The 17,034-nt window shown below is 44.3% G+C and overlaps 2 protein-coding genes across 2 annotated transcripts in view; one reads left to right on the forward strand and one right to left on the reverse strand.

Annotated features, from left to right (window-relative positions):
* LOC135909271 (acetylcholinesterase-1-like) overlaps nucleotides 1-17,034 on the reverse strand; it is a 651,651-nt gene that overhangs the window by 234,803 nt on the left and 399,814 nt on the right. The window contains exon 5 of the mRNA XM_065441182.1: nucleotides 1,017-1,070. The gene's annotated coding sequence lies outside the window, so the exon portion shown is untranslated. The remainder of the gene's footprint in view (nucleotides 1-1,016; nucleotides 1,071-17,034) is intronic.
* Nucleotides 13,426-17,034, forward strand: part of LOC135909284 (zwei Ig domain protein zig-8-like) — a 266,552-nt gene continuing 262,943 nt past the window's right edge. The window contains exon 1 of the mRNA XM_065441214.1: nucleotides 13,426-14,091. Coding sequence (XP_065297286.1) covers nucleotides 13,941-14,091 — 151 coding nt within the window. The 5' untranslated portion in view covers nucleotides 13,426-13,940. The remainder of the gene's footprint in view (nucleotides 14,092-17,034) is intronic.

The raw sequence follows: 17,034 nt of genomic DNA on the forward strand, positions 1-17,034 counted from the left end.
TTAATATATATATATAATTATCTTGTATGTTAACTATGTTTCACTGTATTATTACTTCTGTTAACCTCTCTTGTTTTTAGTATGTACAAACTACAACCAGTGCTTGTGATTGATCCCCCCCCCCATGTAATACCCTCGTAATGAGGGCCTTTGGGGGTATTTTGAATAAATAAATAAATAAATAAATTATTATTATTATTATTATTGTTGTTATTGTTGTTGTTGTTGTTGTTGTTGTTGTTGTTGTTGTTGTTGTTGTTGTTGTTGTTGTTGTTGTTGTTGTTGTTGTTGTTGTTGTTGTTGTTGTTGTTGTTGTTGTTGTTGTTGTTGTTGTTGTTGTTGTTGTTGTTGTTGTTGTTGTTGTTGCTGCTGCTGCAGTCGGCGGAACACTCTTGCTGGACACTTATCAGAACTGCTTTTTTTTAAACAGGATTGCATCGCCATCGATCACCTGAGAAGTGGAATCTGCGACTATTGGATCGAGTGATGCCCCCAGAATCAACCGGCTATGTGTGAAAGTTGCCCCTGATACCGGGATGCGTCATTCATTGAAGTAACTGCTGTCTCTGGATCCTACCGAAGTGTGGCGCCTGGGATCGTCCGTTCACGGAAAAAAGGCGCCCCCTTAGCATAAGTGCTTCGCAGTCGGCGGCACGCTCTTGCCGGACACTTACCAGAACTGCTTTCTTTTAAACAGGTGAGCTTTTATTCCCTAGAGTCCATTTGTTTGCCGCTGCCGTCGACTGCTTCTATTATCGAGGCTAATCATTAATACTTATTTAAAATTAAAATATGGGGTTTTACGTGCCAAAACCAGTTTCTGATGAGCCACGCTGTAGTAGAGGACTCCGGAAGTTTTGACCACGTGGGGTTAGCTAACGTACACCTAAATCGAAGTACACGGGTGTTTTCGCATTTCGCCTCCATCGAATCATTAATACTTGTTTTGTACCTCGCCATGAGATCGAGCTGTTCAATGTGTTCAAATCGTCTTCCAAGTGACGGCAGATTCTTACCTTGTGTGGAATGCAGGAATGGCCTTCACTTGGGGAAAGCAGGCTCGGGTCTTTCTGAAAGTACATTTTTGGCTATTGGACCATCAAAAATGAAAAAATTAAGATTTCGAAATGCAGGCACTGTAAAGCATCTACGGGCAACTTCAGTTCTGGGCAACTTCTCAACGAAGCTGAGTGCCCTGATTCTCAATTCTCGGTGAACTGAAACAAATGTTAGATGTTTTACCATCTCATAATAACGTGCGTTATTGGGGATATTAATATATATATACTAAGCTCGGAGAAAACACTATACGTCTTGTTTAAAATTATCTAAACATACTAGCAGACTATGGCATAGAATCTGCCGTAAACGAAGCCACTAGACACGAAGTGCTCTCGAGGCGCCTTATGTCCTCGTGCCTCGACCATGTCTTAGTTCGATCGATAGATTTTTGACCGTTAAATCCATTAGAATAGCACAGAAGCTGGCTGATAATCACTAAATCGGCTGCTAGATATCTTATCCTAGCCCTAATGCAGTCAAAAGCAAGGAGGCCCAATATTTAGAAATATTTGATTACGTAAGATTTGACAGACTTGTCGCCCAATATGACTGGGACACATTATTAGCACAAAGTTGCTTGACTAGGGCGTATAAAAAATGTGTAGATGTTTTCACCGAGCTGAAGCAAGGGTGCAAAAGATCCATGGTAGAGTGTATAGGCGCGACTGCATGAGGACGTAGGAAGAAGCAGATACACAGACACCTTCCTACGTCTTCGTATACAGTCGCGCTTACACGCTCTACCATAGATTCTAACCAACTAGCCCGCCAACGTGTTTCAACCAAGTAAAACAACCGTCTTGGTACGTAAGCGAAAAGCACACTTACACTGGGTAAATAATCGAATAATGATTGCTATTCAAGTGAAAGACAAACTTTGGAAACGATGTCTAAAGCACTCTGAAGACGAAGCTTTGAAGAGTCATTACCGAAGTGCACGAAACAAAGTTACAGCAATGATGTGCGTTTCCAAAAGAAACTACTTTGGCGGCCAAATTTCTTTTTCTCGTAGTAAACCAGCAAAGGTGTGGTCCTTGTGAAGGAGCTTAGGCGTACCAAGTCTAGCTCCTATTTCCGATATTGAAAACTTCGGCTCTCTGTCGCCAGCGGTGGCTAATTGTTTCAGCGATCCATTTTCTTCAGTGGCGACAGATATGGGAACGCCCCTTAATCTACAGAACCGTATCACAGCAAGTAGTTCGATATCAGATTCGGCGCTTCTGTCCTCAATGGCGGAAGACGACTTGTTTCGATTGCTGGGCCGGTCACGAAAGAGCCGCGCTGAAGGTTTAGACGGAATATCAGCTGAACATATAATACGTAATATCAGTGCGTTAGCAGGGCCGACTCTTTTTATTTTGAACTGTATTCTAGCCACGTGTGTTGTACCCGATGAAATGAAAAGAGCACGTGTCATTCCGATATTTAAGGGTAGAAATGCGTCAAAACCTGAAAACTACCGCCACATGTCTGTACTTCCTTTCTTATCACAACTGTTGGAAAGGCATTTCTCGAAGTGCTGGACAGTTTTGTTCTTAAGCACAACATAATATCAGCTTCCCAGGGCGGCTTTGTTCAAGGCAGCAGTACGCAAAAACTTTTTGAAACTTTGTCAGATTTTTTTACACGATACATTTGAACGAAACCAAGTGGCCTGTGGACTCTCTTTACATATATCAAAGGCATTCGACTCGGTTAACCATCGTACTCTATGCAACAAAATTTACAACTATGGCTTTCGGGGACATTTTTCTAGATTTTCTTAGTATAGTTATTTTATGAATTGGTCTCAACTTGTTTGTCTGAATGATGTACACAGCACTCTACGGTACCTCACAGCAGGAGCGCCGCAAGGTTCAGTGCGGTTCCCGCTTTTATTCGACTTATACGTTTGTGACATGGGACAGGCAATTGGCACAATCACCGTTTTTCAATATATCGACGACACGTCGCTTGTTTCAAGACACGTGGAATGTGATAGGGCTGTAGCTCTGCTTGGGATTGATACAGTTAAAGTCATGGACTGGCGTAAAAGTAATCAAAAAAAAGTTAATGATCAAAAACGCAATTAGTCTGTTTTAGAAATCATCTAAATGTTCTTGATGCCACACTACCTGTCCTATTGCATGGCTCTGGTCGTTTTAATCACGACTGTACACGAATTGAATATGTAGACACTGTTAAATATCCATAGGCGTGCACTTTGACAGTGATTTATCATGGTTTATCATAGAACGTTCATATGGCTTCCATTTGCGCTAACCTTCCACGGGATGAGTGCTTACTCTACCGCATTCAGAGCTGTGCTCCTAATAAAATAAAGAAAATGATCGTGCATACGTTAGCATATTCGCGTGTAAGATATGGCATGCGCTGTTTCTTTAATCGGAGTCACTTATGGAAATCAAAAGTAAACAGTTTATTACAGAACATTTTAAAAAGTGTAGCCTACAACACAAACATTGATATAGATAACCCATTCAAGTCTCTGAAAATGCCAAAATTCGATTCAGTGTTTCTCTGCGTTGTTGTGCCGCAATAATTATGGAACGAAGATTTTCGCGTACCCGCAATAAATCACCTGAATCTACACAATCCCTCCAGATATGTTGTTCCTCGAACAAGAACTAATAATTAACAAATGGCAAAGACAATATTATATTCCTAGTTTTTTTTTCAATATTCTCCCCACCTCAATACTTGAACAGCGAAGTTTATCAGGCTTAATGAATGCCTTAAAAGGAGGGATATGAAAAAATAAAAAAAAGAAGCATGTCACTTGTATGAAGCTGTTATTTGTCTTTGTGTGAGCATTGCGAATGGTTTGCACATTGTGCCTGCGTCCATTTCGCGGCTTTCCTTTAAAACATTGGCCAATTCAGTGCAAATTCTTGTAACAGTCTGGCCAGTCGTGTTTGAAGTTGACATGTAGCACCTTTGTCGCTCTAATATTTGCAGTTCTTAGTAACTAGCTTTGTACGTGCTCTTCAAGATGAAGAAGTTTAATTTATATCTTGGAGGATTAGTTATGAGTGAGACCCTGTCAACGTGATTTTGTCGTGACTGTCAGGTCCCTGCCATACAAGCTCTCCGAATGCTTCGGCAGGCCCGGTATGAAATACATGCACATAAGAGGCCGCAGTACACATTATTATTATTATTATTATTATTATTATTATTATTATTATTATTATTATTATTATTATTATTATTATTCCGAATTATAAACTTAAATTTCCTTTAAATCGCTGGCTACTATGCGCATGCGTCATAAATAACAGCATGTTAAACAAACAGCCGCATTCTACATTGAAAATCCCGCATAATCGACATTCTAAATAAATCTTTCTTCGAAAATTGAAGTCGTTTTTTTTTTGCTCTAGAAGTGTTAATTTCCATTCGTTTCAAAAAGAAACAGTACATAGTTCCTCACCCTTTATATATATATTGTAGCTCTGCAGCACATATTGCTTCTTATACGCACATGCATACTGCGTTGCATGTAGCTTTACCTCATTCTACTGTTATCCTCAAAGCGAATCATTGTTTCAGGGTACATTTCTCTTGGCCTTCTGCTTTCTTTCTCAGTGCATTATGTACTTTATTTTACTCTAGTATAAGAACCTGATATAACGGCTGCGCTACCTGCTATGCTGGCCTGCTACCGACCGCTACAGCGTACCGCAAAGCCTGCAGTGCATTGGCACCGCAGGCTGTTCTGCTTGCTGGCTCGGGCAGCTCGTGCCGCTATGGTATATTACTCGCAGAGGAAAAATTCGAAGGACCGCTTCGCGACATTCTGTCGGACCTTATTGCTTTAGCATTCAAAACTCACAGGGCGTGCTTAGGTGTCCTCGGATCTTTCTTATACATCTGAACCAGGCAAGTAGGGAAGAAGCAGGCTGGTAACTCCAACCGAAAGGGACAGAAAGCGCGCCTATTTTCGAGGAAGTATAGAGTGCAGAAACATAAGGAATTAAAGATAAAGGATGGACACAAATAAGGAGGCAAGAAAAAACGAAACGGGAGGTCATAGAGACCCGAGTAAAACAATGACAAGAAATAGAGTACAGCAGTAGGATAAAAAAGAAAAATTTTACTGAAGATAACACTAATTACAAAACAATACTGAAATAAACGAAAGAAAAGGCTGTGGTCTCGTCACTCACAAAGAAAAAGTAAACAGCAAACACGAAGTCAAGTCAGCCTCCTTTACAAAATGTAAGCAGGGCGCGACGAGCCTGACCGCGTTCTAACGCACAATCACTCGGATAAACGAATTCAGCGGGGATCGTACGCTGCAGGCGTAGAAAACGATAGTGCCTCAGTAACGGCGTGGAGGGAGTAGCGACGTGTGCTGCGCAAGTAAAACAGCGCACTCTATTATCAGCTTCTCAAGTGTCCCGCAGGAATCACAGGACGCACAGGATGAACTGCAAACACGTCCTCGTCGGCATGAACATTCAGACACCAGGACAGAGCCAACCCTTAGCTTCAATCTATAGTAGCACTAAAACGCTACGGTGCAAGTCATCATACCGGCCGCGGAGAGATATCTACCTACCGGGAAGAAATACTCGCTATCAACTGATTATTCTTACAGATTCGGTACATTATTTGTTCGTCGAGCACGTGAGACCAAGTCTGCCGAACGTCCATGGGATGATGTGCAAGTAATGCTAAAAAAAAAGTTCCGGTTTATCGCAACAAGAGCACGATACAATTATGAGACACGTCATAATGGGGGTGGGCCCTCACGATTAATTCTTAATACCTGGGGACATATTCTGCGGCGATCATCTTCAACGACACTGTCGCCTCGAGCACTACGTCATCCAACTTAGCTACACCAACCAATCAGCACACGCCTGACCACGATACTGTCACCTCGGCGACAGTATCGTGGTCAGGCGTGTGCTGATTGGTTGGTGTAGCTAAGTTGGATGACGTAGTGCTCAACCAGCCAATCAGCTCATCCGATTTTGCTAAAACAGCCAATCAGTGTGCGCCGGTGGCGAAGGCGTCGCCAAGGTGGTAGTATCACCGAATATTATCGTCGCAGAATACATCCCATGGCGTCTTGAACGTGTACTCAGTGCACGGTACACAGGCGTTTTTGCATTTCGTCCCCGTTGAAATGCAGGCTGCCGCGGCCTGGATTTGATCCCGCGACATCATGTTTCGCGGCTTAACTTCAAAGCCATTGAGCAACTTCGGGGGGTCGCAAGTGATGCTTAGAGAATTAAATTTAAGGCTCGCTAAGAGCCAAATTCATCCTCCTGTTTGTGGTGGAGGCTTCTCTCGTTGCGCTAGAGCACTATATCGATACCTCAAGTAGATCAACGCCCCCCCCCCTCCCCCCCCCTGGAAATGCACTCGCATGAACGACAACTCGCTTGACTGCAAAGAGAAACATAAGGCCTAGGTACCGTTGCATATTGAACAATGGAACAATGTCTGGAACAGTGGAATTTGGAACAATGGAATATTGGAACAATGTGCTTTGTACGCATACGCTGTTTTTACATGTGACAGTGGACGCACGGCATGAATCAGCCTTACACATTTGCTTCTGTAAGAACACATAGAATATGCGATGGATGCCTGTGACTCTATTCTATTTGAACTTTAAGCCATATATGCCGCTACTAAGAAAGCGTAATGCTTATGCAATATTATGTAATATACATGTGAACCAGAACAAGTTCACATATATACTTGTTCCTTGAGTGAAATTAAACCCCTAAAGGGAGTCAGCGAAATGCCATTACATTTCCATAGGATACACAAAGTTCTCAACTCACATTTCAGCGTTCATCTACGCTGGGTACAAGGACACAACTCCGACCATTTCAGTGTCATTGCAGACAGGAAAGCACACGGCAACAAGAAGAACAAGGATTTGTCGATAGCTCTTGAGTCGGACTCATTTTCTCTTGAGACGCGACCCACGTACTCTTATTCCCGCGTGTGTCCCCTCCCTGCCCCGAAACTCGCAATGGCGAAGGAAGTTTCCCTGTGAAGGAACCGTGCTGGGGTAGCCCTCACCCCTGCTGTGACCTGTAAGCGGCAGGGCTTCATCAAGTACGATGTCACCTACCCAAACTGTGCAATCTTGGCACAAGACACCGATATGTGTCACTTGCTCTGGACTGCCAACGCACACGACTTATCCGAGAGCTCTTGCTCCAACGGTCTGACCTCCGCAGTGACAGACGTGCTGATTTGAGCACTTACGTTGAATATGATGGTTGCACTGTTGCACTCTTGTTTAATAATGTTACACAACATCGAAAATGGCTTATTTCTTGTAGGCCAAGCTATGTTTCTCCCTTAAATTCTTCTTGTTTTCTGTTAACTACAGTTACGCGGATATAGGCGAAATGCGGGACCGGGTCAGCCGCGAATTTTGCATAATACCGCAAGACAATTTATTGAGCTATGAAGATTTTGTTAGGACGAATACATATGGCCTTGTAGACGTAGACACTCCTTTCAAGTAATTGTCGACCTTCTCCGTCATAAATCTTGAGTCATCATAGAATTTCATCGGTTGAACGTATGAGCCCAGTGTAAGAAATTTGCCGCACACGGTATCATCATCATCATCATCATCAGCCTGGCTACGCCCACTGCAGGACAAATGCCTTTCCCATTCTTCTCCAACTACACCGGTCATGTACTAATTGTGGCCATGTTGTCCCTGCAAACTTCTTAATCTCATCCGCCCACCTAACTTTCTGCTACCTCCTGCTACGCTTCCCTTCCCTTGGAATTCAGTCCGTAACACTTAATGACCATCGGTTATCTTCCCCCTCATTACGTGTCCTGCCCATGCCCATTTCTTTTTCTTGATTTCAACTAAGGTGTCATTTACATGCGTTTGATCCCTCGCCCAATCTTCTCTTTTCTTATCCCTTAACGTTACACCCATCATTATTTTTTCCATAGCTGGTTGCGTCATCCTCAATTTAAGTAGAACCCTTTCCGTAAGCCTCCAGGTTTCTGCCCCGTACGTGAGTACTGGTAAGACACAGCTGTTATACATTTTTCTCTTGAGGAATAATGGCAACCTGCTGTTCATGATCTGAGAATGCCTGCTAAACGCACCCAGCCCATTCTTATTCTTCTGATTATTTCAGTCTCGTGATCTGGATCCGCGGTCACTACCTGCCCTAAGTAGATGTATTCCCTTACCACTTCCAGTGCCTCGCTACGAATCGAAAACTGCTGTTCTCTTCCGAGACTGTTAAACATTACTTTAGTTTTCTGCAGATAAAGTTTTAGACCCACCCTTCTGCTTAGCGTCTCCAGGTCAGTGAGCATGCATTGCAATTGGTCCCCTGAGTTACTAAGCAAGGCAATATCATCAGCGAATCACAAGTTACTAAGGTACTCGCCATTAACTCTTATCCCCAATTCTTCCCAATCCAGGTATCTGAATATCTCCTGTAAACACGCTGTGAATAGCATTGGATAGATCGTATCTCCCTGCCTGACGCCTTTCTTTATTGGGATTTAGTTGCTTTCTTTTTGGAGAGCTACGGTGGCTGTGAAGCCGCTAAAAATATCTTTCAGTATTTTTACATTCGGCTCATCTACACCCTGATTCCATAATGCCTCCATGACTGCTGAGGTTTCGACTGAATCAAACGCTTTCTCGTAATCAATGAAAGCTATATATAAGGATTTGTTATATTCCACACATTTCTCTATCACCTGATTGATAGTGCGAATATGGTCTATTGTTGAGTTGTCTTTACGGAATCCTGCCTGGTCCTTTGGTTGACAGAAGTCTAAGGGGTCCCTGTTTCTATTTGCGATTACCTTAGTAAATACTTTGTAGGCAACGGACAGTAAGCTGATCGGGCTATAATTTTTCAAGTCTTTAGCGTCCCCTTTCTTATGGATTAGGATTATGTTAGCGTTCTTCCAAGATTCCGGTACGCTCGAGGTCATGAGGCATTGCGTATACAGGGTGGCCAGTTTTTCTAGAACAAGCTGCCCACCACCCGCCGTGGTTGCTCAGTGGCTATGGTGTTGGGCTGCTGAGCACGAGGCCGCGGGATCGAATCCCGGCCGCGGCGGCCGCATTTCGATGGGGGCGAAATGCGAAAACACCCGTGTGCTTAGATTTAGGTGCACGTTAAAGAACCCCAGGTGGTCAAAATTTCCGAAGTCCTCCACTACGGCGTGCCTCATAATCAGAAAGTGGTTTTGGCACGTAAAACCCCAAATATTATAAGCTGCCCACCGTCCTTCAACAAATCTGCTGTTACCTGATCCTCCCCAGCTGCCTTCCCCCTTTGCATAGCTCCCAAGGCTTTCTTCACTTCTTCCGGCGTTACTTGTGCGATTTCGAGTTCCTCTGGACTATTTTCTCTTCCATTATCGTCGTGGGTGCCACTGGTACTGTATAAATCTCTATAGAACTCCTCAGCCACTTGAACGATCTCATCCATATTAGTAATGATATTGCCGGTTTTGTCTCTTAACGCATACATCTGATTCTTGCCTATTCCTAGTTTCTTCTTCACTGCTTTTAGGGTTCCTCCGTTCTTGAGAGCACGTTCAATTCTATCCATATTATACTTCCTTATGTCAGCTGTCTTACACTTGTTGATTAACTTCGAAAGTTCTGCCAGTTCTATTCTAGCTGTAGGGCTAGAGGCTTTCATACATTGGCGTTTCTTGATCAGATCTTTTGTCTCCTGCGATAGCTTACTGGTATCCTGTGTAACGGAGTTACCACCGACTTCTATTGCACACTCCTTAATGATGCCCATAAGACTGTCGTTCATTGTTTCAACACTAAGGTCCTCTTCTTGAGTTAAAGCCGAATAGCTGTTCTGTAGCTTGATCCGGAATTCCTCTATTTTCCCTCTTAGCGCTAACTCATTGATCGGCTTCTTTGTACCAGTTTCTTCCATTGCCTCCTCAAGTCTAGGCTAATGCGAGTTCTTACCACCCTATGGTAAGCAATGGTATGGTATGATTGCAAGCTTTGAAACAAGCAACTTTGGAGCACATTCACCACGTGCACAGATTCTGGCAACATGTATACACAGGTGGTTCAGTAAATCTCAACAGCCCTGCTGCTGCAGTCATCATCCCGGCACAATCTGAAGAAATCAAATTAAGAACTTCATGTGTGACCACATCGACGGGTGCAGAACTCGCGGCGCTCCGTGCTGCACTTGATTTCATTAAGCAGAAACCACCGCAACAATGGACAGTCTTTAGTGATTCCAAGGCAGCCCTTCAGTGCATACGAAGCCCAATGCGCCACGGACCTAATGCAGAACTGGCCTCAGAAATTCGGCACATATATCATCAAAGCTATGACAAGGGACACAACGTAATGTTTCAGTGGCTTCCAGGACATTGTAACATCAGCGGGAATGACCACGCCGACGAAGCCGCCCGATCTGCACATGAAAGTGGTCAACGAGTCTTCATTCCGCTTTCGCGAACAGACGCTGCGGCTGAGCTGCGATTGGTGTCCCGTGAGTGTACTTTGCCCCTGTGGGACTCAAATGTTTTCACCATGTGTCGGTTGCGTTCGTTGTCTCCGGACATACGGATGCACCTCCCGACTGGATTACCACGGCGTGAACAGACTACGCTCTACCGACTGTGGCTAGGCGTTGCCTTTACAAACTCATATGCTTTCCTCATAGAAATGGCCAACAGCCCCACGTGCGACACATGTAACATCGACGAGACGCTCGCACACATTATCTGTGTCTTCCCGCGATACAGTGCTGAGAGACAACTGATGTGCAGAGTACTGGACCAGTTGGACAGTCGTCCACTTTCAGAACTAAAAGCTTTAGGCCAATGCTCCGAAAGAACATCCGCGTAGAAGGCCTTACTCGCGCTATTGAGGTTCTTGCTGTCTACGGGGCTTCACGACAGTCTCTAAGAATGCCGCCCCCTACCACTCTGTAGTGTACGGGCTTTGTTCGGGCTTGTCTCCCTTTCTTCCTGTCTCCCCCTTCCACTCTGTTTCTCTTTTAATCCCCCTTAACTTTTCCCCCTGCGCAGGGTAGCCAACCGGAACTACCTCTGGTTAACCTCCCTGCCTTTCTCCGCATTATTTTCTATCTCTCTCTATGGTCACTGCAGCGCACCTTGCCGAGCACGTCCACGTCTTGTATGATGTCATAATTAGCGTAGAGTATAAAGTCTCTTTCATTTCTAGTCGCGTCATTCGAGCTCCTCCACGTACACTTTCGGCTATCCCTCTTGCGGAAGGAGGTATTCATTGTCCGCATATTATTCTGTTCTGCAAAGTGTACTAATAACTCTCCCCTGGTATTCCTAGAGCCTATGTCATATTCGCCCGTTGACTTGTCTCCAGCCTGCTTCTTGCCTACCTTGGCATTGAAGTCGCCCATTAGCATAGAGTATTTTGTTTTGACTTTACCCATTGCCGATACCACGTCTTCATAAAGCTTTCGACTTGCTGACCATCATGACTGGATGTAGGGGCGTAGACCTATACAACCTTGAATTCGTACCTCTTATTAAGTTTCACAACAAGACCGGCTACCCTCTCGTTAATGCTATAGAATTCCTGTATGTTACCAGCTATATTCTTATTAATCAGGAATCCGACTTCTAGTTCTCGTCTCTCCGCTAAGCCCCGGTAGCACAGGACGTGCCCGCCTTTTAGCACTGTGCATGCTTCATTTGTCCTCCTAACTTCACTGAGTCCTATTATATCCCATTTACTGCCCTCTAATTCCTCCAATAGCACTGCTAGACTCGCCTCACTAGGTAACGTTCTAGCGTTAAACGTTGCCAGGTTCTGATTCCAATGGCGGCCTGTGCGGTATGCATGCACTGAAACTGCCAATCCTGAGCACACAACGCTGAAAGACACTCCACCTATTTGGTAAGTACTTTAAATTCATCTATAGTCTTTGTCAAAAGTTTCAAAGCGACTGCGAGCGTGACTGCACCTGTTATCAAGCTGTGCACTGTGGCCTGTCTAGAACTTCTGCTGCGCCCAAGGCTCAGAGAGGTACAGCATTCCCGAGTCGGAGCTTCGGCACGCCAGGAATTCCACTTACACCCTTCCAATGGCTCAAGCAACAGATCTTGCCATGTGTGAACTAGATTCGAAAGTTCTGATAAAGACTGCCCTTCCTGCGGCACATGTCTACTGGCGCAGTTCTTCTTCCCGCATACAGTGTGCCACACTACATTGATAAATCCTGCATGTTCTTATTGAGAAAGCAACGGCGTTTCAATAATTAATAATAACATAATTGGACTTGCGGAAACAGTCAGGCGGCATTTTTACATGTCTGTGGCTTGGAATATACATTCTTCTATGGCCCACCATGGTATAAATATCAACAAACTAATGCTTCGAAGAACGCCGTATATAAAATGATAGAGCTCCTGGACGTCTTACCGATAGCTAGTCGGGCAGTCTAGCCGCCCTACCATAATGTAGTTAACAGCAAAGAGCAGTCAAGTAAAATTATAGTACCTCGCAAAATTAAAGTTTGGATCATTCATCAGTATATTGCATGCGCTGATGCGGGGAAAACGCATATGTATATAATGGAGCAAGCACTTCTTTTAACTAGTCCAGTGGCCATACGGCAAACGCGGAAGATCGAATTATGAAAAACAGGTAAGTCAACGAGGCGTGCCTCCTGATTACATTACATAGAGTCAAGAGTTACAACGAGACACAAAGAGCCGTCAGAGAGAAAGAGAAAGAAAACTACATGTGTGCACGTGGGGAAGTGTGTAAGGTTTATAAGTGAGGGCGAATTGTAAATCAAAAAAGAAACTCATTTCAACTCAGAAGCACATAAGAAAATTCGTGAAAGTGCACCAGCTTAAAAAGTGCATTGTAGATAGACCATTTGATAAAAGAAAAAGAAATTCAGATTTAAATATTTTATCAAAAATCTCCTTTACCCGTATATCTGAAGGCATAAACATTGTCCTTAATCTTACAAGCACCCTCGTAATTAACAAATATGAATCCAATGAGTTCTTTCTCGGTGCATTCTGATCTCCTTAGTCTAACGGCAAGAGAAGTAATATTGTGCCACCGCAGAGCGCACTCCTGTGAAGTGAAACGTATGAACAGGCCATTGAGTTTCCGTTTTCTCATCAGCACTGTCATGTTGTTATTATCACAATCCGGAAGGGCTAAGCGCCGCCGCCGGAACCGGAAACATAGAGCGCGCGCGAGAGAAACAAAGTGGCAAGAGAAAAGAAAAAAAAGGACGGGGGAGAGGCGGCAGAGAGAGGAGGCGGAGTCACATCACGTGACCAGCTCGCTCTCTCGCGGCGCCAGGAGCAGGCCCTCAGTCGGGACCCCGGGTTAGGGCGAACGCGGCTGTGCTCAGCGCTGAGAGCGTCCAGATTCCGTCGCCGAGGTGCCACCGGGACAAAAAAAAAAGTTTGCGCGCGCGCTTCGCGCAAATTAACGGTGAACGTACGTGCGGCAAATAATAGGAGTAGTGAGGATCATATTCACGAGCAGAGTGCGCCATTCTTAGTGGAGACTCTTCTTGATTTCCTGTCATCCTATTACTTCCTTTGCATGGTCAAGGCCCTTACGTCATGCCCAGGGTATTAAAGTAGTTGCCCCCGGCGCTGACGTCAGCGGATTACTCGCAAGACTGTGACAAATGGATTAACTGTGTCTCATCGCCGCCTCCAACGGGATTAGCTGCATCCACGACAAAAGCCGCGAGTGTATCGGAAAACTGCTCCGGATTATGTGACGTGCTTTGGTTCGCGCATCAGTGGCGACTGGCCTGCCGTCGACAACCGGGATAGTCCCATGGGGGGGCTCTAGACACTCGGGGGGTACCGCTCCTGCGCCTGCACCTGCTACCACGATGTCTCCGCTGACGTTGTTCACGAACCCTACGGCGGGCGGGACACGGTCTACCCACGGCGCCGCTCACACAGTGGGCCTCTGGGCCACTCTCAGTTCCCTTGCTGTGCTGACATTTATGGTGCTTACACTAGCGGCCGTCGACGAGGACGGTGAGTGACTGAATCTTGCGGGAAGTCTTCTTCTCTCTTTGTGTTGTTCAGCCGATATCAGCAGGTCCACTTCAGTTTTTCGCCGACCATTGTAGTACGTTGTAATTAAGCAAAGCGAGCCTTCCGCTCGCAAGGCCTGAACCAATCTGTTTATGTGTGAATAACCTGGACCAACCAATATGTATGTAAATATAGATTTTGCGGAAAATTTCTAAGTTTCTGGTGTTTCTACAGCGAGGCTCTGTGTTTTCCTACAGTTGATCTCAACGACAAAGGTGAGCTCGATATTCCGACATTAACGGTTCATTTTAACATGCAGGGAAAAGTTGGGACTCTGGTCCAAATATCATAAATCACGACACGGTTTTGCGCAGGATATGTCTGGAGCTTCTTCTGGGACCAAATTCACAAAGATTTTCGTTCGCAGCTGAACTTTCTCATTAGCTGGTCATCCTCGCTAATGTTATGTACAGCATCAGGATTGGCTGTAATTTTTTTTTACGAAGAATTGTCGCGTAAGATATTTCTGCGAATACGGGCCCTGTTCTTTCTTTATTTTTCTTGTTGTCTTGCGTGTGTGCCATGTCCGTCATAGCTTCCATAGTTTCATTTGCAGTCTACCATTTGTGAGTGAATCTCGTCAATACTGTTTTCAGACGTACAAGTGGGAACACTACGTGCTGAAGTAGGTGAGCCCCGGAACGAAGCGCTGCTTATGTTTAAATAGAAACAACGCTTTTGTTACTTCGGCTTTGTAAGACAATTGGTGAATGCACAAGGCACCCGTACAAATCGTGTCTGTAAATAATCCATAAACGGGGAAATGTGTACGTCGTCACGCTTAACTTTGTTTTCCTTATTTCCTTACTGAAGCAAGTGGTGCTTTACTCGTGTTTGGCGAATGGCGGCAGTGCTTACGCAGTCGTAATTGATATGGATAGTTTGGAGTCCACCAGCGAGATACACTTCGGTTTGCTTTGTCTTTGCATGATGAGCATTTTGAGGGGATACATAAATTAAACATTCAGCATTAGTAATCGTATTCAAAGCTTCTATAATTGTGTCTAAATGTGGGGGCATTGCCTGTTTTTGAGGCGTTTGCCTTTGCGGGTATGTTTTTTTATTCTTGAAATCTGATACGAATTTATCGTGCACGCAGCCGTTGCGAAAGTGCTGCTTCAGTACATTATCACCTTCTTCTATCCGGAGTTTTGTTTCTTCTTTTTTTTTTTTTGTACCGAAGACTTCAAGGTTCTCACTGCATTCGATGGTCTAGGACTTTTCGCCTGATATATTACATTACTTGCTTATAATGCAGAACGCTGTCAGTCTTCCGGTATGTTCTGTGAGGTCTGAAATTCCTAGCATCTGGATGTTACATAAACTGAGATAAAGCTCCTTAGAAAGGCTGGCTGACGTTTCAGTAGGTCCCAACTTTTTTGAAGGCGACAAAAATAGGTCCACCTCTCGAAACGTTTCTGATGCAGTGCATCGCTGTTTATGTAACTCCTATACCACAGTGTGATACTCCATCTGTTGGCCCTCTTATTGATTTTTGATTAACACCATGAAATAACCAAGTGCTACAGGGTTACTGAACCTCAATACATTCCGTGCTTGAAGGCACATTCAGTGACTGCTGCATTTCGCGATTCTCTTCTATAGGAAGGCACTTCCTGCCGACATAAGTACTAACAGTTCTATTACAAGCTGACATAGACAACTCTGAAAAAGAATCATAGTTCAGGACAACATTCATTTGGGCTAGATGGTGCATACTTGAATTAGGAAGGAACAGCACCAAGAAGACTAAGACTACCGTGACCCTCTTCAAAAGTGAAATGTCCTATCTAGAATGGTTTGGCAGATGATGCATTACGGTCATTGTGCGCATGTCTGTGATTTTCCTTATATTTGCTGATTTTTCGGTGAATAAAGATAGATGAAGTTGGCGCTTGTCCTGTGTCATTCTCCCCACTTGTGATCGTCTTAGTTGGTGCTGTTCCTTCCTAATTTGAAAAAGAAAACGTTGCGAATTTTTTTCAACTCAATCTTCACTATACAACTTTTAGACCATGGGAGGCGGGAAATTATTCGCCAGAAAATTCGAAGCATCTGAGTGGGTAACCAGAGTTATCATTGGCTTATTTAGAGAGGTCGCTGTAGTACCTCTATTCTTGAGCTCAAGAGCTGCGGGGAGTTCTAAGTTTTGATGATGATCCTGCTGCTGATGATGATTTATCTGCAACCTTTCTGGAGCGGGCCAGTGAAAACATTCACCTAGCCTGCTTGCTAATCAGACATAATATTTTCAGTCTAGCCGACAATCAAATAAAGAGACTCCTATTTTCCGAGATGCGTTATAGAATATGACACGCCTGTCGACATGTTAGCAATATTACCGTTCATCCGGAACATTTGCTGCAATATGTAATAATATAGCTAGTTTCTCAGCAGCAGTTAGACTATATGAATGGGCGACGCTGTGACGTGATTATAGGGCCTAACGCAGTTGTCACAGCACCTGGATGCCTAGAATTCACAACAGGCAACCTTGTTGCATTATTGCTGTGCCCTTATTATTGCACAAGGGCGATGAATAAACGAATAAAAATTGCAGTAATCAAAGAGGCGATATTCGTGACAGCACAAGCGTATAGCCTGAGTTTGAACAGTGCACTACGGAAATCGCTCGCTCGAACGCAAGCTGCTCCACGTATTTCCCCTTACATTGACACCTGTGGTGCAATGGGGCACGTTGCTTACACATTGACCATATAGAAGCTTGATCTAAGCGCTCGCTTTGCGGCTTTCAAATAGTATATAGGTGCTCCCGTATCCGTGTCGACACATTATATAGAGCCTGACAGGCCGGTAAATCAGTTCAACCACTTTAACGCGCGTTCTATGCGCGCCTTAAACAATAAGACATACAGTGCAGTT

The sequence above is a fragment of the Dermacentor albipictus genome, chromosome 1, assembly GCF_038994185.2.
Source record: "Dermacentor albipictus isolate Rhodes 1998 colony chromosome 1, USDA_Dalb.pri_finalv2, whole genome shotgun sequence".
Classification (NCBI taxonomy): domain Eukaryota; kingdom Metazoa; phylum Arthropoda; class Arachnida; order Ixodida; family Ixodidae; genus Dermacentor; species Dermacentor albipictus.